The sequence below is a fragment of the Symsagittifera roscoffensis genome, chromosome 4 (genome assembly GCF_963678635.1).
Source record: "Symsagittifera roscoffensis chromosome 4, txSymRosc1.1, whole genome shotgun sequence".
Classification (NCBI taxonomy): Eukaryota; Metazoa; Xenacoelomorpha; order Acoela; family Convolutidae; genus Symsagittifera; species Symsagittifera roscoffensis.
The window spans coordinates 8,545,942-8,572,430 of NC_087065.1; the positions used below are offsets into that span (position 1 = coordinate 8,545,942).

Below are 26,489 nucleotides of genomic sequence, written 5' to 3' on the forward strand. Positions count from 1 at the left end.
CTTTGTTTGCCAAATTTCACAGTAGTTATTTTTGTAGTTATTTCACAGTGACAAAATATAACTAACATGAATAATATTTACAGCTTACGTATTATCATTATGGAAACTACTTTCAAACAAAGCAGACTTAATCGCTAAAGCAGTTTCAGTTTCTATTCAACTCAGCTTAACTGAAGTTGAAGTGAACAAACGAAACAAACTAAAGTTCAAAAATTGACCACCAAATAGCAATTCAGGATCAATATTGCGCCATTATGTACTAATTATATTTAATGCCAAATTGTCGACAAAATCGGTGACTGCTTGAGAAGCTTAATTGGAAAAAGATGGTATTTTCGGAAAATTAGATTTTCTAAAATGGTTTCTGCGTGCTGAAATGATTTAAAAAAGGTTTCACGAAGAGCAGTTTTTGTTCAGATTGGTTGACCGGAAAGGATTTTGGCAACAATTTGGCACTAATTATAAAACTGAACAGGGCATACTGCTTGAGAATCAATTCATATCTGAAATCATTTGTAAATGAAAAAACTCATGAGCAAATTAAGTTCAATCAAAAAAGTCATTTTCAACCTTAGATCAATTGCACATCAATTTTGGATAAGCTACTTTCCGATCCTCTTCTCGTTCGTAAGACTCGTTTTTTACAATTATTATCAGTCGATCAATTGCACAGTTTTCAGAGCATCTTCGTCCAGTATTTCGAGGGATATCCAGGCACCCGTGTCGAATCCGTAGGCCCAGTTGCCGTCTAGAATCACGCAGCCATCCCACAGTCTAGAATGGACGTTGAGGGTGTCTGCCACTCCTTGTTCTCGGAATGGATGCGAGAGGGAACCCAGGGGTCTGCGGAACACCTGAATTGTGATCAGTGGAAGCATTGGTTAAAAAATCAATAACAGCACACCAATCAATTGAAAACAAAATGTCATCTTTCTCTGTGAGTACCGCTCAAAATCCCAAATGTCATGAAAATGGAAAATTTCCCACCAATGGCCTTAACTCCTTGAAGTAGTTGCAATTAAAAAACTTTCGAAAAAAGTAGTAACACAAGCGAATCTTCGCACCATTTCCAATATTTCACAAACAACGCATGTGAGGTTGGCAGAATAAAAAAATATGGCCAACTAAAAGTTGGAAAAGTAATGAACGCAAGGAAACTGAAAAAAAACTGACTTGTTTTTTCAAGAGCCTTCAACTTTTGAATTTCGAAGAAAAAAATAGATGCCCTAAAGCCCTTTGAATTTGTAGAACAATTTATGATAGACACTTTTTAGCTAAAATTAACCCAATTTGAGAAAACTGGATCAATACGCAAAACTTTTATTTCGCTGGGAAATCTGATAATTAATTTCCATTTTCGAAATCAGAAATGGATCACGTTTTTCGTGACTTTAACACTTTTGCTGTTCGATAGTCGAGTTTGCCTTCCTTTTAACAACGGAAATGCACTAAACTTAAAAGAAACCACAAGTCAAACCACGAAAAATCAAAACTGAGCGTGAACAAGTTTTAAGACATTTTCCTGAAAAAAAACAAAAAAAAAATCAGCAAGACCTGTATAAGAGTACTCATTACGTTCATTACTCTTAATACGACAAAAACAACTTCGTCGAAAAAATAGTTCGGAAAAATATCGAAAACTAGGACTATCAAAAATTTCATACGTTTGTTTATAATGAATTTCATTTTGAAGAAAACATGCCGAGAAAGACAACTTTACGCAGTAATTAAGCATTGAAACAAAATTTATGAATCGATAACTAAGCCGACAAAACTGGGGTAAAAGACCGTTGAGCCGAAGCAATCAGTCATAAAAAATTGAGCTACAAAAAATTTCGATACTAAAGATTCGCAGATCTCTAGCATATACACGAATAAAAAAACCCAGCCAACAGTTTAGTGGTATTTTCCCGCTGGTAAATCTTGCATATACACAAACAAAAATTCCAGCCAACAGTTTAGTGGTAACTTTTTCCCCTGGGAAATTATAAATTGAAATCCACTTTAAAAACTAGAAGTCGTTCGAATTCGCCTTCTTTGTTAAAAATGAAATGACCAAAGTTGAAAAAAAATCGAAATACCTATACAAGTGTAATCACTGCCTTTATTGATACTTCATTATTTTCGCATAAATGCACAATTTGAGGCGCCTAAACCGATGAGAGACTGGCGGAAACAGGAAATTAGATGACCGCCTGAGACTGCGTGAAAAAAAAAAAAGAAATTAAAAGCAATAAGTTGAACCAACATTTAAAACAAATTGGATCTAACCTACAATCTCCACCCCTTACAAGAAAGGGGGAATTGTTAAGTAGATCAAAATGGTCGATTTTTCGATCAATCAGAATGCAGCAAAATTATAATTTTCAATTAGAAAGCTCAGTGCTAATTTACTGTATTTATTTAGGCGTGAAGATTCTGAAGTAGTACCATAGGGGGGGGGGGGGGGGGGGGGGGGAGATTGTTAAGTAGATCTAACAAATTTCTAAAATAATGAAAAAAAGCATACATGCTTAAAAATTGTTTTCGAATTTAACCTTACAAAACTGACTAATTCTTTCACAATTGTAATAAAAATTGTTATATGGAAAAGTCTAGTTCGTGACTGCAAATCGCAAACAAGAACATGTCAATTCATTTGTTCAGTGACATTTTGGGGGTGTAGCGACTTGCTGGTGTGCCTCTTAGCATGCGCAATTAAGTAAGTACTCACTTTGATGCGGCATGCATCAGTTTGAGTTGCAAATATGAGAAAAAAAACTCAATTCTAATTGCACTAATAGCCGCATGCTAAGCGACACACATGCAAGTAGGCCGGTCCCCGACATAACATCTAACGCACAACACATAGGCAAAACTGCAACTACGCAAACACGAGCGCGAAAGCAGCAAAGATTCAGGAGCTTAAGAATGCACGAAAAGCAAAGTTTGCATGAAAAAATTTGGGAATGTAAAGAACTAAAGGCAACGAACGACACTAACTTTGCATGTAATAAATTAGAATGTATAAAACCAAATTGCGTATAAATTATGAATTACAAATCCCTCGCGCAGTTTACTGAAACGGTATTTTTATTATAAATCTGTTGAATGAAATATAAAGCTTTTTTCATTTCAATTCATCAATTTAAAAATGTTGCGTTTGGAAAAAAGTTGCATCTTTCTATCACACTACGCTACGCCCGTGTAGTAATCAGAAATCTTCTCAACTACTGTTACTAAATAGTTCTCCTGCGATCAATTTTTCCAGGAAAATTCACAATCATTTGTCTGGAAGCAATTAATTAATTAACCTGTTCGCCAGTTTTCCACCCAGATAGAAAAAAACATTAGTTCTCACGACAACTTTCTTTCTGCCCTTTCGGAAGCATTTCATTTTATGTCACTTGAGAAGTCACCTTTCGCTATGTAAGACCAAAATTATGATTAATGAGCACGTTTTGTGTTTGCAAAACAAATCGCTCAATTTTCAGCCAGCCGCATAAATTATCCGAATCTATTACCACCAAAACCCGGATAAAAATTACTTTTAGTATACTACCAATAATATCACACTAAGGTTCGTTTTAATGTCCAATCATAAATCGCGAGTGAAACTCACTCAAGGTAATAAATTAACACCATAAAAACTGTTCAAAGTGACCGAAATCTACTAAAAAACCAGCGGAAAACGTCTCTCAATATGTGTTGTCATAAATGCTACCTGATTGTGAAGCGGGTCTTTAACGGAGAACATCATTTTGCTACTGCAGGGATCCATGTGAACAAACTCCCTCAAATAAGCCTCGCTGATTTCCGTCAGCTGTGCTTCATCCAACGAAGTGAGCAGCTGTTCTGATTGTGGAATATTTTTCAGGTAGCGAGAGGAAATTTTGAGTACTTTGGACACCTGTTCTGTGCTCAGGTTTCTGTGAGAGGAGAACCAAGCCTGAGATCCAGTTCCAGTGCACACAATAAGACCTTTAATCCGAATAGAAATAGTCTTCATACATCGAAATTATACCATAACTAGAAAAAATCATATTTTTTAATGGAATCATTACTAGTATGGAACGACATGCAAGAACTCCATAAATTAAAAAATGCTTTAAAATACAATAAAATTAAATTAAAACTTAAAAACTTTTGCACAACCTGAACCTTGAAAAAACAGTGCGGAAACCTATGAAAATATTTCTTGGAACAAATTTCAGTTTATATGACGATAATTGTCTGCATAATTGATTGCTGTGTCTTAAAAATTATATTAGTTTCATATCGTTAATACTTCATTTTAATTCCCCAATTTTTTTATGGACAAAATGTTTTTTTAATGAAAAAAAAATTGCCACGAAACCTTTTTTTAAACTAAATTATAGTAAAGGGCCTCCAGATGGGTTATGAAAGGACTTAACTTTTTTTAGAAAAGCTTTCTAAAAAACTAAGAATATAAATTCTGATTATAGTGTACCTCGAAAAACTAATCTTTCGACTGCAACACGGATAACTTAGCCACCAAATTCTCTGTCGCTACCAAACTGCGAACTTGAACTTTACCTGATGACTTGTGTTTGTTGATTGGTTCCTGGTTGACTTGCATCTCGAAGTAGGAAGTACCCGAAGCCACGTACTCCCCAATGTAGACTTCATTGAGTGCCCTGATTGGCAGGGTAGTCCTATTCGATCTCTTGTGATCTTAAGCCACAAACAAGAATAGACATAATTTTGATTCCTTCAATTTATTCACACTGATTTTGAAATTTATCAGCAAATTTAGAAAAAACCCTAGATTGGTAAAATTCAAAAACCCTAGATTGGTAAAAACCATATTTCGAAAGGATCCAATTTGGTGTTATTTGACTGCATCTGTTCTTGGTCGAATAACCTTTAAGAATTAAAAAAAAACATCAACGCCCACCCTTGACTTTTAAACTGGCGCAAAAAATCAACTTTCGATCGCAACTCTTTGAAAAGGTTATTTTATTTGAAAATTGAAGGCTTCATGCCTTTGATAGAAGATTAGCTCCTTGTTCGATTAAGGGAGGGTTCACAAAAAATTATAGCTGATGTGTGAATAATTTTCATCTATTCCTGTAGTGGCATGTTGTGATGATGGGTGGGTGTGGTTTTGGGCAACAGAATAGGCAGATGAGATGATGAGGCTGCTGTTTCTGAGGTCACTGAGGTGGTCGTAGAATTTCATCTGCTCATCAGAGAGCGAGATGGCAGAAGGCATGCTCCCGTTGCTGTCTATCGTCAGCCTGAAACAGATATAGAACACCTAATTACAGAAAAAAACTTATGTGTAGCACCCATACATTAGGGTCAGCATCGAGAGGGCGAATGCCTGTGGCTGATCCTAAGCAGAGTTGCTAGTTTCATTGAACCTATTTTTACTGTAGCTTAAATTGCTTGTGATTCTGATGGAATTCAATTTATTTACATGGTTTCTATACAACCATCATCTTCATCATCACCATGTCTGTTTAACGCAATCCTCGCGCATTCGATTATCGTACTTTATATCTGTTTCCTCCGGCTGTGTTTATTTATCCTGATTGTCAATCCCTATTAAAAAATTGAAATTAGGGGCCCAGCTAAAGCTGGAGGTATCTGTTTGATAATTTTTTTGACTTTTCTATACTGATGCAGGATGAAATCGATAATTTCGAAAAATGGGCTCTACCAAAACCTGTTGTTTCGGTAAAAAAATAAGAGTGAAATTTTTTTTAAATTAGAAATTTCCTAAAAACCTAACATTTCTGTACAAAAAATTAAGACGTAGTCGCTTATGCAATGAGGCTTCCCACAACCTGTTACCTCGATTAAACCCTTGATATCAGATTCAGCTTGGTAATTTTCGAGAAATCAAAAAGTTTCAAGAAACGCACAAGAAATCAACACGTTGATTTTTCTGGGGCCAAAACTTTGTTAGAAAATGTGAACGTCGCTGTTTATTCAGGGGATTTTGTTATTTATATTGAACGAAAAATCTCTGATTGGGAGGTAGTTTTCGAGAAAATTTATGAAGTTTCAAAAACGGCAAAAAAAATTACAAATATGACTTTTCCGAGGACGATAACTTTTTCGGTTAAAATAATTGGGCGTAGCCACTAATTTAAGGAGCTTCCCAAAAACCGTTCTCTCCATTGAAATCAAAGCTTTAGAATTGCGATGGAAGTTTTCGAGAAGAATCAAAAAATTTCAAGAACGGTCAAAAAATCTAATATTTGACTTTTCCGAAGATCCTAAATTTATAAGTAATTTTTTTTGGGCAAAGCCATTTACGCAGAAAGCTTTGCATACCAAATTATTTATTGAAAATGAAATCTCAGATTTGGGAGGATAGTTTTCGAGAAAGGTCAAAGTTTTAACAAACGAAGAAAAAATTGGAAAAATGACATTTCCGAGGACGATATAACTTTTTATGCAAAAAGATGGGGAACCAGCCGCTACTGCAGGAAAGCTTCCCATAACTCGTTCTCTCGCATCAAAAAAAAATCACCCTTGGAAGGTTGGGTAGTTTTCAAGAAAAACAAAAAGTTTGCAAAACGGTCAAAAAATCAAAAAATCAAAAAATCAAAAAAAATTTGAACAAACGCTCAAAAAATCGACTTTACCGAGTGCCATAACTTTTCGTGTAAATCAACTTGGATGTAGCCACTATTCAGAAGAGATTCCCACAATTCTTTCTCTCTTTTGCGCTTTAAATCTTAGACTTTTATAAATCAAAATGGTTCAAAGTTCGATAGACCTGCACGGGTAGCAAATTGCGATTACCGGATCTGAAACTTAATCACCGTTCGATGATCAACTAAGACTTCACTGGATTACTTAATAATTATGACTTTGAAGCCAAGATTATTTGCACCAAGACAAATGGCGGTATGGAAATTTGCCTTATACTTATTTGAAATACATGAAAACTGTCCTATCCCATTTGCCCCAAAATTATCCCATCTAGTGGATTCTTTGCAGTTCAAATCGAGTACTATTTAAGACCAGCAAGTGCTTGGCAATCGTAGAATACGCTCATTTTGAAAAAAGACTAAAAAAGGATTGTGAGTCCAAACTGTCATCTAAATCATAACTTTGCCAAATGACGACAAAAAACTACAACGAACGGTACTGAAACAAATTAACTTTGTAACACAGAGGCGAAACGGAGCCCAAAACCTTAGTTTTTTCTCTACTAAAACACTTAAGAAGCGTGAAAATGCTTATAATGGAATTTTCTTAAGTACAAAACATTTCTCATACAAAAAACTAGGTAGTCGCTGATTCTGCAAGACAAATTCTCGCAAACTGTTCTTTCAATATTTTCAAAAAAAAACGGTGAAAAGTTCAAAAAGGGACTTTCCGAAACCCAAAAAAATGTTCTGCAAAAAGGCAATCGTGGCCGTAAAGTACAGATGATTCCAAAAAGCGAGGTTCTCAAATGAACAATTAACCTGAGAATTGATACGGTAGTTTTCAAGTAAAGTAAAAAAGTTTCCATAACACGGTCGTATTTAAAAAATTTGTGTTTTTTGAAAGTCATAAATTTTGTCGGTAAGAAAAGGGAAGTAGCCAGTTAAAGGTAAATTTTCAACAAGATAATCTATGATATCAGATTTGGCAGGATATGCGTCAAAAAAAACGTTCATTAAATAAAAAATTTGACAATTCTAAGACTCACCCAGTAAAAAACTGGGCACAACCGCTTATACAGAGGAGATGTAAGCACCTTTTAATTTCGATTGAGCCTAAAAATCACATTTGGTATGGTAGTTCTCCACAAAAGTCAAAAAGTTTCACAAAAGTGTCAAAAATATCAAAATTTTGTCTTTTCCGAGGGCAATAACTTTTTAGTAAAAAGTTCGGGCGTACTCGCGTACGCAAGGAAGTTTTCCACAAACCGTTCTTTAGAGTTCAAAAAACTTTTAAAAAAAAAGGTGAAAAAATCATAAAATTTGGCTTTTACGAGGATGATAACTTTTTGTGTTAAAAAAATTGTGACTCGTCGATAAAGCAGGGGAGCTTCTACCCACCCGTTACCTCTATTGAACCCACAATCTCTGATTTGCGAAATTAGATTTCGAGAAAAGTCAACAAGATTCAAAATACGGTACAAAACAATGGACTGTTCCGAGGGTCATAATTTTATATGTATCAAAACTTCTGGAGCAGCCGCCCACTCAAGAGAGCTTTCCAACACCCGGTCTAGTCATTGAAAGCAACATTTTGGATTTGAGAGGGTAGTTTTTGAGAAAACGAAAAAATCAAAAAATATGTGCCAAATACTCCCCCAATAGTTTTTCGCCGGCTGTAACTAGTGAGGTACGGTAAAGAAAAGACTAAGAATTTGCAGGCACACTGAGGATTGGGCGGTCTTTACATTCGTACCACTTTTTTAAAACACGTTAAAGTCATTTTTGAAAAAAAAAGCAAATTTTTTGAAAGTGAAAAATTTTTCCAAAGCGTCTCAAAAAATAATGAAGAAAATTAAAAAAACCCGAACCCATATATTTTCATTATGCCGGTTTTTATACAAAGAGGAAAAAATTAATAGTAGGAATGGCAAAAAAAAAAAATCTTTTTCAAAGCAAGATTTATGCCATGTACGAACAAATATAAGAAACGAAAAATGAAACCTGATTCTGTTCCTGAAGAGCCATTTGAATTTGCCCTGCATTAATTGTTTGAACCCATCTGCACAGCTGTCCGTGAATTTACTCGGCAGACACAGAATTCCCAAAGACTTGTTCTTGTCACTGTTCACCCCAATCAACGCCTACACACAGGGTCACAATCTTCGACAACAATGGACAATTTTTTATGTCTTGAGGAATGTAGATGAAAAATAAACAAGCATATTCGCATTAAGGCCATCAAATGATGCCCGAAAGAACACGTTAGTGCTTCTGTCCCTTGAAACCTTAAAATTGTCAGTTAAAACCTTAAAAGAAATTTTTCAACCAATGATAGAAGAATGATGTCAAGGTGGGTAGTAATGGTAGCAGATTTAGGTAGTGCCACGCTCCCTCAAACTTTCGACAACTTCTCCAACCAAAGGGTTCTTCTTTGGTTTTATTTTATGGTGTCCATAGTTCGTTGACCAGTCATCAAAATACACTAAAAATCAATGGTAAACACTTCGAACAAGACGTATTTTTTAGTAATAATTTAATGATTTTGATTCTGCAAATCACAGAGAAATTATCAAAGACTGCTAAGACTGTATACCGACAGTCAGTTCCCATTAATTCCCACATTCCAAATTGATTTATTTTTGCTGAGAGTAGATCTTTTTCGCGACTCAAGGTCATGTCGATACTTTTTCATGTAGAATTTTCTTATGGTAGCCTTTTTTGAAACCGAAATGTTGAGAGAGTGGTAGAATTGAGCGGGTAACGAAATATCGATGAGCGGAGATTAAATTTAATCGCCATTCGATGATAAACCAAAACGTCACTGAAGTACTTCATAAAAATGACTTTGATGCCAGGATTATTTGCCCCAGGACAAACTGCAATTTGCCCTATAATAATTTTCCCTACATGACAAACTGTCCTATCACCAGTTGCCCCAAAATTATCACTTCTAGTCGATTATTTGAAGTTCAAATCGATTTAAGACCAGGTAGTCCTCGTTTTGAAGCGACTGAATGAAAATGATTCAAACTGAGCCTAAACTGTTATCTGAACCAAAACTTTGCCACATGTTGACAATAATCTACAACGAGCGCTACTGAAACCGACTAATCTACAATAAGCGCTACTGAAACCGACGTTTTGAAGCGACTAAATGAAAATGATTCAAACTGAGCCTAAACTGTTATCTGAACCATAACTTTGCCACATGTTGAAAATAATCTACAACGAGCGCTACTGAAACCGACTAATCTACAACAAGCGCTACTGAAACCGACGTTTTGAAGCGACTAAATGAAAATGATTCAAACTGAGCCTAAACTGTTATCTGAAGCATAACTTTGCCACATGTTGAAAATAATCAACAACGAGCGCTACTGAAACCGACTAATCTACAACAAGCGCTACTGAAACCGACGTTTTGAAGCGACTAAATGAAAATGATTCAAACTGAGCCTAATCTCTTATCTGAACCAAAACTTTGCCACATGTTGACAATAATCTACAACGAGCGCTACTGAAACCGACTAATCTACAACAAGCGCTACTAAAACCGACGTTTTGAAGCGACTAAATGAAAATGATTCAAACTGAGCTTAAACTGTTATCTGAACCATTACTTTGCCACATGTTGAAAATAATCTACAACGAGCGCTACTGAAACCGACTAATCTACAACGAGCGCTACTGAAACGACGTTTTGAAGCGACTAAATGAAAATGATTCAAACTGAGCCTAAACTGTTATCTGAACCATAACTTTGCCACATGTTGAAAATAATCAACAACGAGCGCTACTGAAACCGACTAATCTACAACAAGCGCTACTGAAACCGACGTTTTGAAGCGACTAAATGAAAATGATTCAAACTGAGCCTAAACTGTTATCTGAACCATAACTTTGCCACATGTTGAAAATAATCTACAACGAGCGCTACTGAAACCGACTAATCTACAACAAGCGCTACTGAAACCGACGTTTTGAAGCGACTAAATGAAAATGATTCAAACTGAGCCTAAACTGTTATCTGAACCATAACTTTGCCACATGTTGAAAATAATCTACAACGAGCGCTACTGAAACCGACTAATCTACAACAAGCGCTACTGAAACCGACGTTTTGAAGCGACTAAATGAAAATGATTCAAACTGAGCTTAAACTGTTATCTGAACCATAACTTTGCCACATGTTGAAAATAATCTACAACGAGCGCTACTGAAACCGACTAATCTACAACGAGCGCTACTGAAACCGACGTTTTGAAGCGACTAAATGAAAATGATTCAAACTGAGCCTAAACTGTTATCTGAACCATAACTTTGCCTCATGTTGAAAATAATCTACAACGAGCGCTACTGAAACCGACTAATCTACAACAAGCGCTACTGAAACCGACGTTTTGAAGCGACTAAATGAAAATGATTCAAACTGAGCTTAAACTGTTATCTGAACCATAATTTTGCCACATGTTGAATATAATCTACAACGAGCGCTACTGAAACCGACTAATCTACAACGAGCGCTACTGAAACCGACGTTTTGAAGCGACTAAATGAAAATGATTCAAACTGAGCCTAAACTGTTATCTGAACCATAACTTTGCCACATGTTGAAAATAATCTACAACGAGCGCTACTGAAACCCACTAATCTACAACAAGCGCTACTGAAACCGACGTTTTGAAGCGACTAAATGAAAATGATTCAAACTGAGCCTAAACTGTTATCTGAACCATAACTTTGCCACATGTTGAAAATAATCTACAACGAGCGCTACTGAAACCGACTCATCTACAACAAGCGCTACTGAAACCGACATTTTGAAGCGACTAAATGAAAATGATTCAAACTGAGCTTAAACTGTTATCTGAACCAAAACTTTGCCACATGTTGACAATAATCTTCAACGAGCGCTACTGAAACCGACTAATCTACAACAAGCGCTACTGAAACCGACGTTTTGAAGCGACTAAATGAAAATGATTCAAACTGAGCCTAAACTGTTATCTGAACCATAACTTTGCCACATGTTGAAAATAATCTACAACGAGCGCTACTGAAACCGACTAATCTACAACAAGCGCTACTGAAACCGACGTTTTGAAGCGACTAAATGAAAAGGATTCAAACTGAGCCTAAACTGTTATCTGAACCATAACTTTGCCACATGTTGAAAATAATCTACAACGAGCGCTACTGAAACCGACTAATCTACAACAAGCGCTACTGAAACCGACGTTTTGAAGCGACTAAATGAAAATGATTCAAACTGAGCCTAAACTGTTATCTGAACCATAACTTTGCCACATGTTGAAAATAATCTAAAACGAGCGCTACTGAAACCGACTAATCTACAACGAGCGCTACTGAAACCGACGTTTTGAAGCAACTAAATGAAAATGATTCAAACTGAGCCTAAACTGTTATCTGAACCATAACTTTGCCACATGTTGAAAATAATCTACAACGAGTGCTACTGAAACCGACTAATCTACAACAAGCGCTACTGAAACCGACGTTTTGAAGCGACTAAATGAAAATGATTCAAACTGAGCCTAAACTGTTATCTGAACCATAACTTTGCCACATGTTGAAAATAATCTACAACGAGCGCTACTGAAACCGACGTTTTGAAGCAACTAAATGAAAATGATTCAAACTGAGCCTAAACTGTTATCTGAACCATAACTTTGCCACATGTTGAAAATAATCTACAACGAGTGCTACTGAAACCGACTAATCTACAACAAGCGCTACTGAAACCGACGTTTTGAAGCGACTAAATGAAAATGATTCAAACTGAGCCTAAACTGTTATCTGAACCATAACTTTGCCACATGTTGAAAATAATCTACAACGAGCGCTACTGAAACCGACGTTTTGAAGCAACTAAATGAAAATGATTCAAACTGAGCCTAAACTGTTATCTGAACCATAACTTTGCCACATGTTGAAAATAATCTTCAACGAGCGCTACTGAAACCGACTAATCTACAACAAGCGCTACTGAAACCGACGTTTTAAAGCGACTAAATGAAAATGATTCAAACTGAGCCTAAACTGTTATCTGAACCATAACTTTGCCACATGTTGAAAATAATCTACAACGAGCGCTACTGAAACCGACTAATCTACAACAAGCGCTACTGAAACCGACGTTTTGAAGCGACTAAATGAAAAGGATTCAAACTGAGCCTAAACTGTTATCTGAACCATAACTTTGCCACATGTTGAAAATAATCTACAACGAGCGCTACTGAAACCGACTAATCTACAACAAGCGCTACTGAAACCGACGTTTTGAAGCGACTAAATGAAAATGATTCAAACTGAGCCTAAACTGTTATCTGAACCATAACTTTGCCACATGTTGAAAATAATCTACAACGAGCGCTACTGAAACCGACTAATCTACAACGAGCGCTACTGAAACCGACGTTTTGAAGCAACTAAATGAAAATGATTCAAACTGAGCCTAAACTGTTATCTGAACCATAACTTTGCCACATGTTGAAAATAATCTACAACGAGTGCTACTGAAACCGACTAGTCTACAACAAGCGCTACTGAAACCGACGTTTTGAAGCGACTAAATGAAAATGATTCAAACTGAGCCTAAACTGTTATCTGAACCAAAACTTTGCCACATGTTGACAATAATCTACAACGAGCGCTACTGAAACCGACTAATCTACAACAAGCGCTACTGAAACCGACGTTTTGAAGCGACTAAATGAAAATGATTCAAACTGAGCCTAAACTGTTATCTGAACCAAAACTTTGCCACATGTTGACAATAATCTACAACGAGCGCTACTGAAACCAGGGGCGGTTTTAGGGGGGACGTACCCCCCCCCCTCTTAGGGATTCGACCCCCTACTGACCCAATGGGTCCCACTTGGTATTAATTTTAGATATCCGTTTTTGACCGACGGACCAGGAGCCAATAAATACTAATTTTGAGGGGGGAGCGAGCGCATGAAAAACGCGTCAAAACGGTCTAAAGAGTGCTTAAAAATGCGTTTCTTGGCCTGTTATTTCAAAATTTTGGCTGCGGCGCAGAAATTTTGGTAACAGGGACTTTTTATTGCTTTGGGAGACTTAAAAAAAAGGTCGACAGATTATTGGAAAATTTTTGAAAATCCGCACCATCTCGAGAAAATCCTAGATCCGCCCCAGACTGAAACAAAACTTTTCAACACAGAGGCGAAACAAAGCCCATTACCTTCGTGAAAATTTTTGAAATATTGGAATTTTCCCAAGGACATAACATTTCTCTTACAAAAAACTAGAGAGTCGCCGCTTCTGCAGGACAAATTCTCGAAAAAGCTTCTTCAAATTGAGCCTTCCATCTCCGATTTGAAAGGGTAGTTTTTAGAAAAAATTAAAAACTTTCATACAAAAAACGATCATAAGTTCAGAAATGTAACTTTCCGAAATCCAAGACATTTTTTTGCAAAAAGCAGGTTGTGACCGTAAACTAGAGAAGATTCCGAAAACCAAATGAACACTCAACCTGAGAATTGTTACGATAGTTTTTGAGCGAAGTCAAAAAGTTTCAAAAACAATCGAATTTTCGAAACTTCGACTTTTTTGAAAGCCATAACTTTTGCCTATCAGAAATTGGGTGAAGACAATTTTAAAGGTAGAATTTCAACAACCTATTGTTTGATTTAAGCCATGATACTAAAATTGGCAGGATAGGTGTCGATAAAATTCCAAAAAACAGTCAACAAATCAAACACTTGACAATTCTGAGACTCATAGCTTTTCGTGTAAAAAAATTGGGCGTCGCCGCTTATACAGAAGAGATTCACCCAATTTTTCATTTTGACTGAGCCCGAAAACTCAGATTTGGGAGAGTAGTTCTCCCCAAAATTCAAAAAAAAATGGGCGTACTCGCCTAAGGGAGCTTCCCATATCCCGTTCTTTGGATTGAAACCAAAATCTCAGACATGGGAGGGTAATTTTTGAGAAAATTTAGAAAAAACGGTTCCAAAATCATAAAATTCGACATTTCCGAGGGCGCTAACTTTTGCTGGTAGCTACTATTGCAGAAAGCAGGGGAACTTGTCACTACCCGTTATTTCCACTGAACCCACAATATCTGATTTGCGAGATAAGATTTCGAGAAAAGTCGAAAAGATTCAAAAAATGGTCAAAAAGTAAAAAAAAATTGACAATTCCGAGGGCCAAAATTTTGGGTATCAAAACGTTTGGCACAAGGGAACTGTCCAACACCCATTCTAAAAATTGAAACCAAAATCTCAGATTTGGGCTGCTAGTTTTTGAGAAAACGAGAAAATCAAAAATATGTGTCAAATATTCACCCAAAGACTTTTTTGAAGACTGTAAACAGAGGAGTAAGTAAAAATAGACTAAAAGGGTATGCAAACCCACAAGAGAGCAGCTTTTCCCCCATAGATACCCCTTTTTCGAAGATGGGCACCTTAGTTTTTGATAAAAATGCACAGAGTGAAAAAACTTTCAAAAGCGTCTCACAAAATATTAATTAAATCAAAAACCCAACCCCATGGATTTCCAAAAACACCTATTTTTATCACATAGAAATCTAGACAAACAAAACACTTGAATTTTTTATTAGCAACGAAACAAAACTAACGAAGAGGAAACAAAGCCGAAGTCCCCCAGGAAACTGCAATAAACATGATACCATGATAATTGCTGACAAATTATTTGGCACGTGAAGTGGCAACTGAGCCGACAAAACTTGAGCAGATAAATAAAAGTCAGACAGTTCGATTTTCACTGGAACTTTTTTTTGAATTGCAAATATACTAAAAACAAAAAGGTCCAACAGGGATTCGAACCTCGGACCTTAGGATGCAAAGGCGACGGCGTTACATCTAGGCCAAGTGGGAAGGGACCTGAAAATTGTTAAGATTCAATAACTAAGCAATTTGAAATTTGGTAAGAAAAGCTGTTTACGGGTAAAAAGTCTAGTTCCCGATTACAAGACAATTTCTTTCGCAAGTGTGAAGATATAAATTGAGTCATTCTTCAAATTATTTCTGTGCTAACAAAAAAACCATGGAAACCATGAGTCGATTACGAGTGAAAAATTACGAGTGAAAAAAAAACAAGCGATTTCAATTGTTAAACTATTTTCAGGCAAAAATTTTTTAAAGAGAATTTAACAAAAATTCACGGAAATTTCTACAAGATATTGATTCAAGACTATAGGTTTTCATTAGCTTACACAGAGTTTCGCAAATACTAGTGATAACACGACAAAAACCAGCTCTATAAAATGCAAAGCGAAAAATAGAAATAAGCCTCGAATTAGTAAAAATTCGGCAGCGTCTGAGATTCGAACCTATTACCAAGAGTTTAAGCATCTCCCATACTACCCACACAGCCACGGAACCTTAATATGTACGGAAGACTTGGCACAAATAAAGCAGAGAGCAGATGCTATGCAATTTCCAATGTACTGTGAAATTTCCAAATAAGTGAGCACTTTTATTTGCGAGATAGGTTAGAAAAAAAGAAGGTTCGTAACAATACACCAAGCTGATCGCTAGTGTAAATACTGTCCCAAACAAAAACCCATTTATCTCATGAAATCCATTAAAAGTCGATTGTAATTCCAGTCAACAGATTTTGCAAAAAAAAAGAGTAATTTTTCGTTCTAGGAACTTCGGCCGTGATAAAGCTAGGTGTTTTAAGTCTACCAAAACTAAACTTGAATAAATAATTGACACTGTGATACGTGCCTTGTCTCGGGAGGTTATCTTGGAGGCTGCCTGTAGAAAGGTCCCGTCGCCTCCTACTGAAATTATGACTGAGGAGTTGGCTATGAGGTCTTCCGTGTAATCCTCCCGCTGCACTGTCGTCCCATCAGCTCCCAAATCTCTAGTAAAAATGATACAGCACTAAAATTATAGTTCAAAGAAAATAGTTTTGAATTTTAAAATATATTTGTTTATTGAAAAACGCGAAGCATGATTGTTTCGTCATTTTAAAACGAATAGTAAAAAAAAAGATACAGCACTGATTCATTCACATTCGTTTTAAAATGATGAAAGAATCATTTCAAAACTATTTTCTTTGAACTATAGTTTTAGGCCTGGTGTATGAACAAGTCAAAGTAGAACTCCCTACCATATAAATTAGCCGAAAACGCTCCGCATTTAGATGATTTTTATGAAACAGATACCACAATATATTATACTTTTAGAACAAATGACATAAGATGAGGTTGATTATTCACTCTTTTCATTTTCATTTCGTTAATACTTAGGCGGTTTTTAGAAACATTAAATCTAACATTCAACTAGCAACATCACAAGGTAAAATATACTCGATTTCTCCAAATTTGCGAGCAAGGATTAACGAACTTCAATGGATCACAAAAACGATGCAAAAAATGACATAAGTGACAAATGAAAATAGAAAAGTGGCTTACTTGAGAGTTTGTTCCACTTTTTGTAGCACCGAATAGTGCTGCTTGTGTTTGTCTATCAGGTTGTCGTAACTGGATCCCTGAAGCTGCAGGAACTGCTTCAACTCACTGCCTCTGATGCCCCACCTCTTCTGCTCAAACTCCAGTCGAGTGTACTTCGAAACGATCAGAGGCTTCGACAAATCCACTCCACCATCTTTGGATCTGTTAGTAAAAAACGATAGTATTAATTAGTAATATACTGGCGTCTTGAACATCATGAAGCATTGAAATAAACAAAAAATTCGTGATGAATCTTGAGGGTTGCAGAAAAAACAGCTGGCAAATTCAAGAAAATTGCTTCAACTATTCAAACTTTCAAAACTGAGTTAGATCAAACTACTTCAGATTCGCTCGGACGATTTTTCCTTTCATCTATAGCTCAGAAATTCACAGAAGCTATTTAATGGCAATGAAAAAAACCATACAGAGGCGAAAAATAAAAAAAACACAGACACAAAGAACAGACAAGTCGCAGACACAAACAAAAAACTGCAAACAAGAGAGCTATTAAAACGGCGAAAAAGGTGAATGCAAGAAAGTACAGAGAAAATTATTGTAAGAAATTCCTGGAAAAAAACTAGCTTGACAAAACAAAAACTAAGACGATGGGATTCGAACACGGGTGTCCCTACCGAGAGACTCTTAAGTTTACCAATTAGCCATGGGGATTCGAAAATTGCATACTTTATTCTAATTTCACGCATACTTTGTTCTTAGTTTTCAGGAAGAAAAGAAGGCATGTTAATAAATGCAAATCACGTTGTTTAATTATTGCGTAAATTTTGCACTAAATTTATCATATTTAGTTGGAACGAAAAGACGAAAATTACATCAATAATTTCAATCAAAACAAATCCCTACGGTGTTGGGGAGGCTCGGCTGGACCTTCGGTGGAGTTAAATCTAATTATTTGCAGCATAAGAAGTAGAAAGAAAGCATTTAATGAATTTGAATTGTGAAATGAATGTCCAGATTGATTCATACCTCTAACCACCAGCCGATTTAGGGGAGGAGGGGGGGTTTGGGGCGGACACTCTCATCAGGAATTCGACCCCCTGCCGACTCAAAGGACCCCCTTTGTACTATTTTGAGATATCCATTTTTGGTGACGTACCCTAAAATTTTTCGAAAGGCGCCAAAATATACTAATTCTGAATAGGGAGCACGCGCCAAAAAAACGCGATTTTTTGATCAAAAATTTCCAAAAATTGCCTAGAAACGCCTTTTTTGGCCTGTTTTTTCAAGAGCTCTGAAAATCAATTTGGTCGACCTAAAAAAAGGTTTTTACAGTACGGCTGCATTAAAGCTTTTGGACACGAAAAAATTGTTGAAAACGTTTCTGAGAGATCTCTGTTGTTGTTAGGGTATTTTAATTGATTTTTTTTACTCGCAGACACTCCATTCTTATGATCTTTGAAAATATCGAATTATCTGAAGCAAAATATGCTCTGCACATAGAGGCGAAGCGGAGGTTCGCATTGCTTATGATGTATCACAAAAAATGGGATGACAAACTGGCAGACAGACACAACATGAGACAAAAGCCACTAGGTTGAAAAATTATTTGAACAAAAAAGAAAACTGCCGAAACTAGTAAAAACTATTATAGGTGGGTGTCGACGAATGGACTTCAAATGATGAAAACTTAGAGCAGAACTGCCAGCGCTAAAAAGTATTCGAGCAAAATGTATCTAGCGGTATTTAAACCGTCAATACTGGGGTGGACGACAGATCAGCTCAAAACAACAAAGTATTGTCACAAAAACAGCTACAAAAAGTCAAAGTTGAAACACGCCCAATCACGAGGCATACGCTCGCTTAGAAAACTGATATCAATCCCTAACCAACGCAATATGAGATGTCTATGCCGAGATATCAACGGCCGAAATTGTTGAAGCCGACTAATCTTTTAAGAGAAAAAAAAGAAATTTTTCAAAAACGGAGCTATCAAATTTACAAATAAAAAGACGTAACCAAAAAAGCTATCAATTTTTAGAAAAATAATTTAAATTTGCGTTAAAACCACGCTGTGATAGCTAACAGACAAAACCTAAGCAGAAAGACAATAGAACGACACTTGAATCGTTCCTAGAAAAAAAACTAAATCAAGAGTAGTGATACACAATTTGTGTCCGTAACAACAACCGGTAGCCCAGTAGTTTAATTTGAATTTTCAAGAATCAGAGCATGTTAGCACATTAATTTAGCACATGTGCTATTACCAATGATTCAAGCGTTTTTGTTACACAAGCTGATGGCCTGACAAAAAGATTATTTAACGATTGGATAATGCTTGCTAATCGCAAGTGTAATAAAAAAAAACACAAAAAGGTCGTTTCCCCGTGTGAAATAGCAAGTTTCAATAGCAGCATCAGTCAATGTTTTAGTAAAAACCAAACATTTCTCAGAAAAAGCCCAAATTTTACACTTTCATACTATTATATTACACTATTATTTTATGGAAAGCGTAGACTTAAAATCATTACTTCAATTTATCATAAATTTTTCAGATCTTTTTTTACTTACCCTGGAACAGCACCGCTGTTGCTTGAGTTTCGTTGGCAGATGAGGTTTGCAGCTGAATCACGCTTCGGCAAAACAGTCCTAGCATGTTTCAAGTATGAATGAGATCTTGCTGAGCATTTGAACGCAGTCATCAATATTATAACTTCACATGTTTCAACTCAGCCTGAAAAATGATATACAACAGCAGCGAATAAACTATGAGCAAAATCTTTAATTTGAATTAGAAAAACCGAGTGTAGATGAGCAAGCGCATTAACCTATTCCAAATTAGTAATATTTCATTGAGATTTTACAAGGGCGAACGAAAACCCTTGAATCGACACAAAATATTGGAAAATGCGGAAAAATGGGATTCATTAAAATAGATCTTATTGAAACAACTAGAGATGACACATTTGATACTCTGTTAGAAAGCTATAACAAGACTGCTCGTAAACCCAGGATGTTCCGACTGTCTTTTCAGGTCGATGCAGTAGTTGCTCACTTTTTCAAAATGGATAAATATTTCATAAAACAAAATATTTAAAAAAAAATTGATTTTTTTTGGAAAATCATCCTCCATACGATGTGTAAAGAAAAGAGATAAATTTCGCCTATAGCAAAGTATTAAATGCACCAAAAAGAATGCCTTAATTCATTTTGGAACAATTTCTACGACGGATGAAATCTACGTTTATGCGTTAAAATATATATGTGCGCGTTAATTGTCCCAAATGGCCATATTAGCAAACTTTTAACCCCCATAACTTAACAAAAAAAAGATTAAATGAAAAATATCGTTTTAAATTTGAGTTCAGGACAACAATACTTTTCGATTGATAAAAAAAATTCCGTCAAAAATGGCTAGTTAAAAAGCCGAAACTTGTCTGGAGAAAAAAAACAACCCCGAGCACAAATATTCCGTCACTTTCTTCGACCGTCGGAAAAGTTAGAGCTGCGAAGATTGTCAGCAAGTCAACAATCATGGAAACTCGCTACAAATACGTTTTTGGCAAGAATATGTTAACTCGCAACATATAAGGAAAGCAACGTCTCTCTTTATATAATAGGCCAAAAAAGGCGTTTCAATACACTTTTTGGAAATAATCGACCAAAAAAACGCGGATTTTCGGCGCGCGATCCGCCCCTCAAAATTAGTATTTATTGGCGCCAAAGGCGCCTTTAGAAAAATTTCAAGGCCAGTCATCCAAAAATGGATATCTCAAAATAGTACAAAAAGGGACCCCCTAAATCCGCTACTGTCTACAACCTAGATTACAGCCAACACTGATTGACACACATCATACCACTCGTGCCGAATGTTAGTTGCGGTCGCTACTTGCCAATGCTGTGTTTTGGACTAAATTTCTAACTTTGAGAGTTGGTCTTTTCTTGCAATTTGTCGCATAAACTTTATCGGCTAGCAAAAATTTCCATCAAAACATTTGGAAATAATATCCGAAAATCACATGAAAGATTTACAAAGATTATTTGCAGATTAGGCAGAGCGAAACGCTAACTTCAAAAATGTGTCAAATAGAGAAAAAAACAAGCTCTTCACTGAACACAGAATTAAACAAGACTGCTCGTATCAGGGTGAAGCCTTTCCTGTTCCGACTGCCTTTTAAGGTCTATGGAGCAGTAATAACAGGAAAAATTAAATGTAATAAAATCTCGAATTTCTCAAAATTAAATTTCGATTAAAATCTCAAAATTAAATTTCGATTAAAAATCTCGAGCACAAATCTTCCGTTACTTTCGTAAAGAAAGTCGGAACAACAAGACTGCTTGTATTTAAGGGCGAGGCATGGAATATTCTGACTGCACTTTAAGACCAATTAAAAAAAACTGTTGAATAATTGACAAAAAAATCGCAAAAAAAATGAAACGTTTTTCATTTCAATCCCCCGCATGCATACATCATGTAAGCTACAAAGGGTAGCGTCTCTTATTGTCTTAAAAAGACTAAATTGCTGGCCTCAATTCTATTTGGAACGCATTAATCGCCGCTTACGCGTGTCATAAGAACGCATTATATTGTGCGTTTTTTATCCCAAATTGACCAAATTGGCAATTTTCAAACCCCCGTAGTTTTACCAAAAATGATCACAGTTGAAAAATATATGCCAACAGATTATTAAATTTAAACCAGCTAAGTGAAGATTTTCTATGCAAATGCGAAACAAAAGAAATATCATAAGAAGAGGTAGAATTCGCTTCGAACCACATCCGATAGAAAACATCATAGAAAACGATGACAAGAAATATATTTACCCTTATTAAAAAAACCGTTTTAGAAAGAATTTCAAGCGGCAGCAAAGAAATTGTGGCAGAAAAAATCTGGAGTACAAATATGTTCATAAAACCTTCTAATCATTAAATAAATTTTTAAAACAAAAAAAATTGGATGAAGAGCTCATAACCTGTCTTCGAATTCTTATTGATTTTTGGAGAGAAAAAAAAGAAACCTATTTTCAGAAAAGTTAATTCCTTTGGAAAAAAATTATGTCCACACTTCAAAGTTGGGAAAACACTCAATTGTTTTCCTCCTATAATAGCCCGCATATTTATTATTATTAAGAAAGCCAAATCACCTTAACAAAAGAAAATTTTGCCAGATAAAAATTGATCGAAATTCAGTCTTTTTGAAGCACGCTTAAACGCCGGCTTTAAAGAATTGAAAATGATGATGAAAAATAGTTAAAGATAAGAGCTTTAAGATACCAAAAAAATTGAAACAGCAATACGCTTCAATCTCATCGAAAACTTTCGACACTGCGCTCTCAATGGGCCAAAGTAAATAGAAAGTCGGAAATAAATAGCTAGCAACAAAAATTAAAACTTTAGAAGAACCAAAAGAGCTGCAGAAGCAATTTAGATTGAATGTATAGAGAAACTTCGTGATAAAAAAGAATGCAAGACTCACACCTTAAGCCCTAAGAAAAACAAACCAGAAAACTAATTCTGAAAATAAAAACCCACCTTCAAATGAAGTATTTCGCGGTTTTTCGCACAATTTTTACTTTTATTGGAGAGCTTAATTTTCCTTCCTTTTAGCGTAATTAGTTTGATATGAATTTGATAAGAAACAAAAAATCAAGCCGCGAAACATCAATTTTGAGCGTGAATAACGTCAAAGCCTTTTCCTCGAAAAATACACGGCCTAATTAAGGACAAATCACATTAAACAATGAAAAACTTGGAAAAAACCGTACCTAACCCAAAATTTAATGAAAATGGTTCAAGATTGTTAGACACAACCAAATTTAAACAAGGATATCTGGTTGCAAATGCAGAGAAAATTCCTAAAATGTATTATGGGGAGAAATATATAATAACTTTCTTTTCGTTCATCTGAAAAAAATTGGGTCGTTTTTAGTCAGTGGTCTGATGAGTCGATCTAAACGAAAGCCTACAACTTAAGCATATTCGAAAGTCATTGTGAATAAGGCATATTCGACAACAATTTTCGAATAATTGTCGAAAAATGAGTAGAAAACGATGAAAAACATGGTACGACCGGGACTCCAACCCCAAACCTTAGGGTGTAAAGGCAACCGCATTACCTCTACGACAAAAAGGAAGCAGTCTCGAAGTCGCTTAGGATCACTAATAAAGCAACTTCACAATTAATTTCGTACAGATTTGTATGAAAAATTGTTTACGAGAAAAAAGTCTAGTTCCCGAACACTAGTGAGAACACTACAAAAAACAGCTCTATAAAGTGCAATAAGAAAAAATAGAAATAAGCCTCGAATGAGATGAAATTCGGCAACGTCTCAAATTCGATCTGTGACCAAGAGATTATGAGTCACACGCACTAACCACTCAGTAAATCACAAAAAACTAGTCACAAATAAAGTAGAGAACAGATGCTATGAAACTTCCATCGCTACAGATCGTGATTATAGCAAGTGACACCAAATAAGTGAACACTTAAAATGAATACTTTTATTTCCGAGTTAGGTTAGAAAAAAAGAAGGTTTGTAATAATACACTGACGCTCGCAAGTGTAAAGATAATATGAACAAAATTACTCTTGGGTGTACGATATTTTTTCCGAATGTTTGTTTCGTACCAACTTATCTGTAATTTGTTACTTAGAAATGTTGTTATTTAGAAATGCAGTCAGGCAAATTCATTCCCATATAAAAAAAAACATAAAATGATAATGAAAATATTTGTCTGCTAGGCAATTATTGTCACAAAGAGTATACAAAAAAGTTGAAATAGCTGTAAAGTAGGGAAGCCTGAAAACGTCTCCAATCGCCAAAAAATAATCATACTAAATTCGGAAAGCATTTTAAAAGCTACTTTTATAGCAAGAGACGCATTCGGTAAAACTTTCATGGTGTCATGACATTCTACCCTATTCCAATCTACCTTGCCCTTTTACCCTATTAAAGAGATTTCAATACTTTCCGAATTAGATTTGATTCTTTTTGGTGATTGCCCTTGTACTGTATTCAAATAATCAAATCTATCCTGCCCTTGTACCCTATATTATCCTCATTTATCGCAGAGTTTTATGAACAAACGTATCCAATTTGGTACTACACGTAGTTTATGAAACGAGTCATGAAGTGGCACAAAAATAATCTCTAATCTCCTCTAAACAATCTCTTCTCTACTCTAATCTCTCTCTACTTTTCAGAGAAGAAAACTGAAGTTTGTATTATAACAAAGGAAACTTATAATGCTTCGGACTGAAATTTTCTCGAACCAGAAGAAAATTGAAAGATGCGAGTCTTGCTTTTATTTCGATTCGAACATCAAAATCTAGGAACAACCTTCTCCTTAGCATCTTGGATGCAAAAAGTTGTCGTCACAAATGGTTCTGCCAGAACAAGCCATGGAAAACTGAAAATTTGGCATGCAAAAACTCTAAGCAGTTCCAACCCATTGTGGAAGTGATTGGCTGTGTTCAAAAAGGTGATACTATGCTTTGATGCATCTTTTTGAATGCAGTCATGCACTTCTACATACTGAGGTTTGATCCGCTGAAATAAGATGCCAACACTTGGAGCGCCCAACACTCCCAAAAAGAGCAATCTAAAAGAGCAAGTTCAGAATAATTAATAATTTGGTAGCTCAGAGGAAAAAAACTCATCTGGAATTTCTGAAACTTCATCTAGATTACGCTAAAACAAATAATTGGTCGTGTTCCCTCTTGATGCTCCTATGAAGTATTTTCTTTACAAGCTTTGTGCGAACAGATGATTGATTGCAGCTTCCCAGTAAATGTGGACTGCTAGCAATATAATCCAGAATAACTTAGACCCCTGGACGAAAAAGTAGCGCATGCTTTTGAGTTAGTTAGAAGTTAGCGAAGTGTTTCAGGTACACTGAGCTCTTACAAAATGCATGAGCTTGTGATTAAATCGCGATTCGAAAAACTCTTAAGATACATATCATGAACGATTCAAAAAATGTTTTAACTTTTTGTCGAAAAACCTGTGCAAAGCAAAACGTTTAATAAATTCTCAAAAAAAGCAACAAAATTTCCGCAAAAAACAGGTCCTGGCCGGATTCAAAAAAGCCTTTGCCGTCTCAAACATTTTTGTTACCTTTACGCCAGATGCGCTGGATGATTAAATGAAATTGAACTTAATTCATAAGGCATGTTGAAACTAAATTTTCACTCGGCATCTTGTGAATGAAGTCTAGTACTCCGTTGCAACACCCTTGCTTATCGTAAAGGTAAAGAATCGCTATAACATATAAAACAAATTAACACTAAAGAAAATTTGTTTTATCAGTACCTGGAGGAAAGCACTGCGAAAACCTATGGAATGGGTAACAACTTAGCAAACAGACCAGACAGTTGGAACACTGTCAATGGAAAACTCATATTTGAACGTGAACAAATTTTACAAAGCGGCGAAGCGGAGCTTCGCAACACTTGAGATAAAAAAAACACATTGCGCTAAATGCGTGAATGACATAAAAAGTCAAAAAAATTCTGAAACATTATGTTCGAAATTACTTGAAATAACTTGACGAAAGTTGAAAAATTACAGCTACAAAAACTTCATATTTGTATCAGATGAAGTTCACAAACCGCCTTTAAAGAATAGAAATTATTTACTTAAAAAGAAATGATGATCCTCTAGAAGTACACCCTGTGGACGACGCTTAAGGGAAAAGTACCGATTGCAATACCCTTGCTTATCGCAAGGGTAAAGACTTCCTTGAAGCACAAAAAAAATCCATCACTAATATATCTTACGGCATGAAATTTAAAATTCAAGATTTTGTGGATGAACTAGAAAATGGAATTAAAATGGCTAAAACTAGAAGCCACTAACAAAACTAGTTCATAATGTTTGCTAATTCTGTGTAGAGGGTTGAGACATTTTTCGTATGAATCGATGTCAATTTTTAAACTTGATTTTAAATTTTCAGCAAATTTAGAAAAAATCCGGGTGATATATTACAATAGGTGGTAGGTTCAATTTCAATAGCTGGATCGCTTTTTGTTTTACTTCGCACATTTATAATTTTTTCAAAAGCCATTTTTTTCGGCAAAAGAAGTGAAAAATTTGATGTTTTGAACAAAATTTCATTTGGCAGAATAATATATGTCGAAATTACTTAATGCATTTCAAGTTCCGTGGTAACATTTTTAAATTACAGGTAGCACCCGGTCTTTGCTCTATTTGAAAAATCGATTGATTGTTTTTTTGATTAAATATTCAATTGGAATATCCGGTTGGCTATTTGCACGCATATTTTAAAACTGAAAATCCACTATAAATTGAAGTCGCTCACGTTTTTCGCTGAATCTGGATTCATGTTGGAAAGTGTAATCTGCTTTTGTAAATGAAGAATTAACCTCGAATCATTGACCAACAATAACTTTCAAAAACTTTCAGGTTACTTTTAAAATAGTCTTACTTCCTGCT

General features: G+C 35.6%; 3 protein-coding genes across 3 annotated transcripts in view; 2 read left to right on the forward strand and 1 right to left on the reverse strand.

The window, feature by feature from the left end:
* Positions 1-26,489, forward strand: part of LOC134845178 (small ribosomal subunit protein eS4-like) — a 485,903-nt gene that overhangs the window by 152,458 nt on the left and 306,956 nt on the right. The window lies entirely within an intron of this gene.
* The window catches only part of LOC134845180 (cytochrome b-c1 complex subunit 6, mitochondrial-like), a 350,323-nt gene that overhangs the window by 5,050 nt on the left and 318,784 nt on the right, over positions 1-26,489 (forward strand). The window lies entirely within an intron of this gene.
* On the reverse strand, positions 367-26,470 carry LOC134845072 (NAD kinase 2, mitochondrial-like). Its single transcript, XM_063861916.1, has 9 exons — positions 26,356-26,470; positions 19,606-19,768; positions 17,041-17,241; positions 16,349-16,487; positions 8,613-8,752; positions 5,071-5,240; positions 4,537-4,674; positions 3,704-3,960; positions 367-854 (listed from the first exon to the last, which is right to left on the reverse strand). Exons 2-9 carry the CDS (start codon positions 19,734-19,736, stop codon positions 654-656), a joined length of 1,377 nt encoding a protein of 458 aa, XP_063717986.1. The 5' UTR covers positions 19,737-19,768; positions 26,356-26,470; the 3' UTR covers positions 367-653.

Excerpts from the sequence above, each read along its gene's own strand:
- LOC134845072 (XM_063861916.1), bottom strand. The coding sequence starts at position 19,736 with ATGACTGCGTTCAAATGCTCAGCAAGATCTCATTCATACTTGAAACAT. Across the intron at positions 17,242-19,605 it reads AACAGCGGTGCTGTTCCAGG|ATCCAAAGATGGTGGAGTGG; the intron begins GTAAGTAAAAAA and ends TTTTACTAACAG. Across the intron at positions 855-3,703 it reads AAGACCCGCTTCACAATCAG|GTGTTCCGCAGACCCCTGGG; the intron begins GTAGCATTTATG and ends ATCACAATTCAG.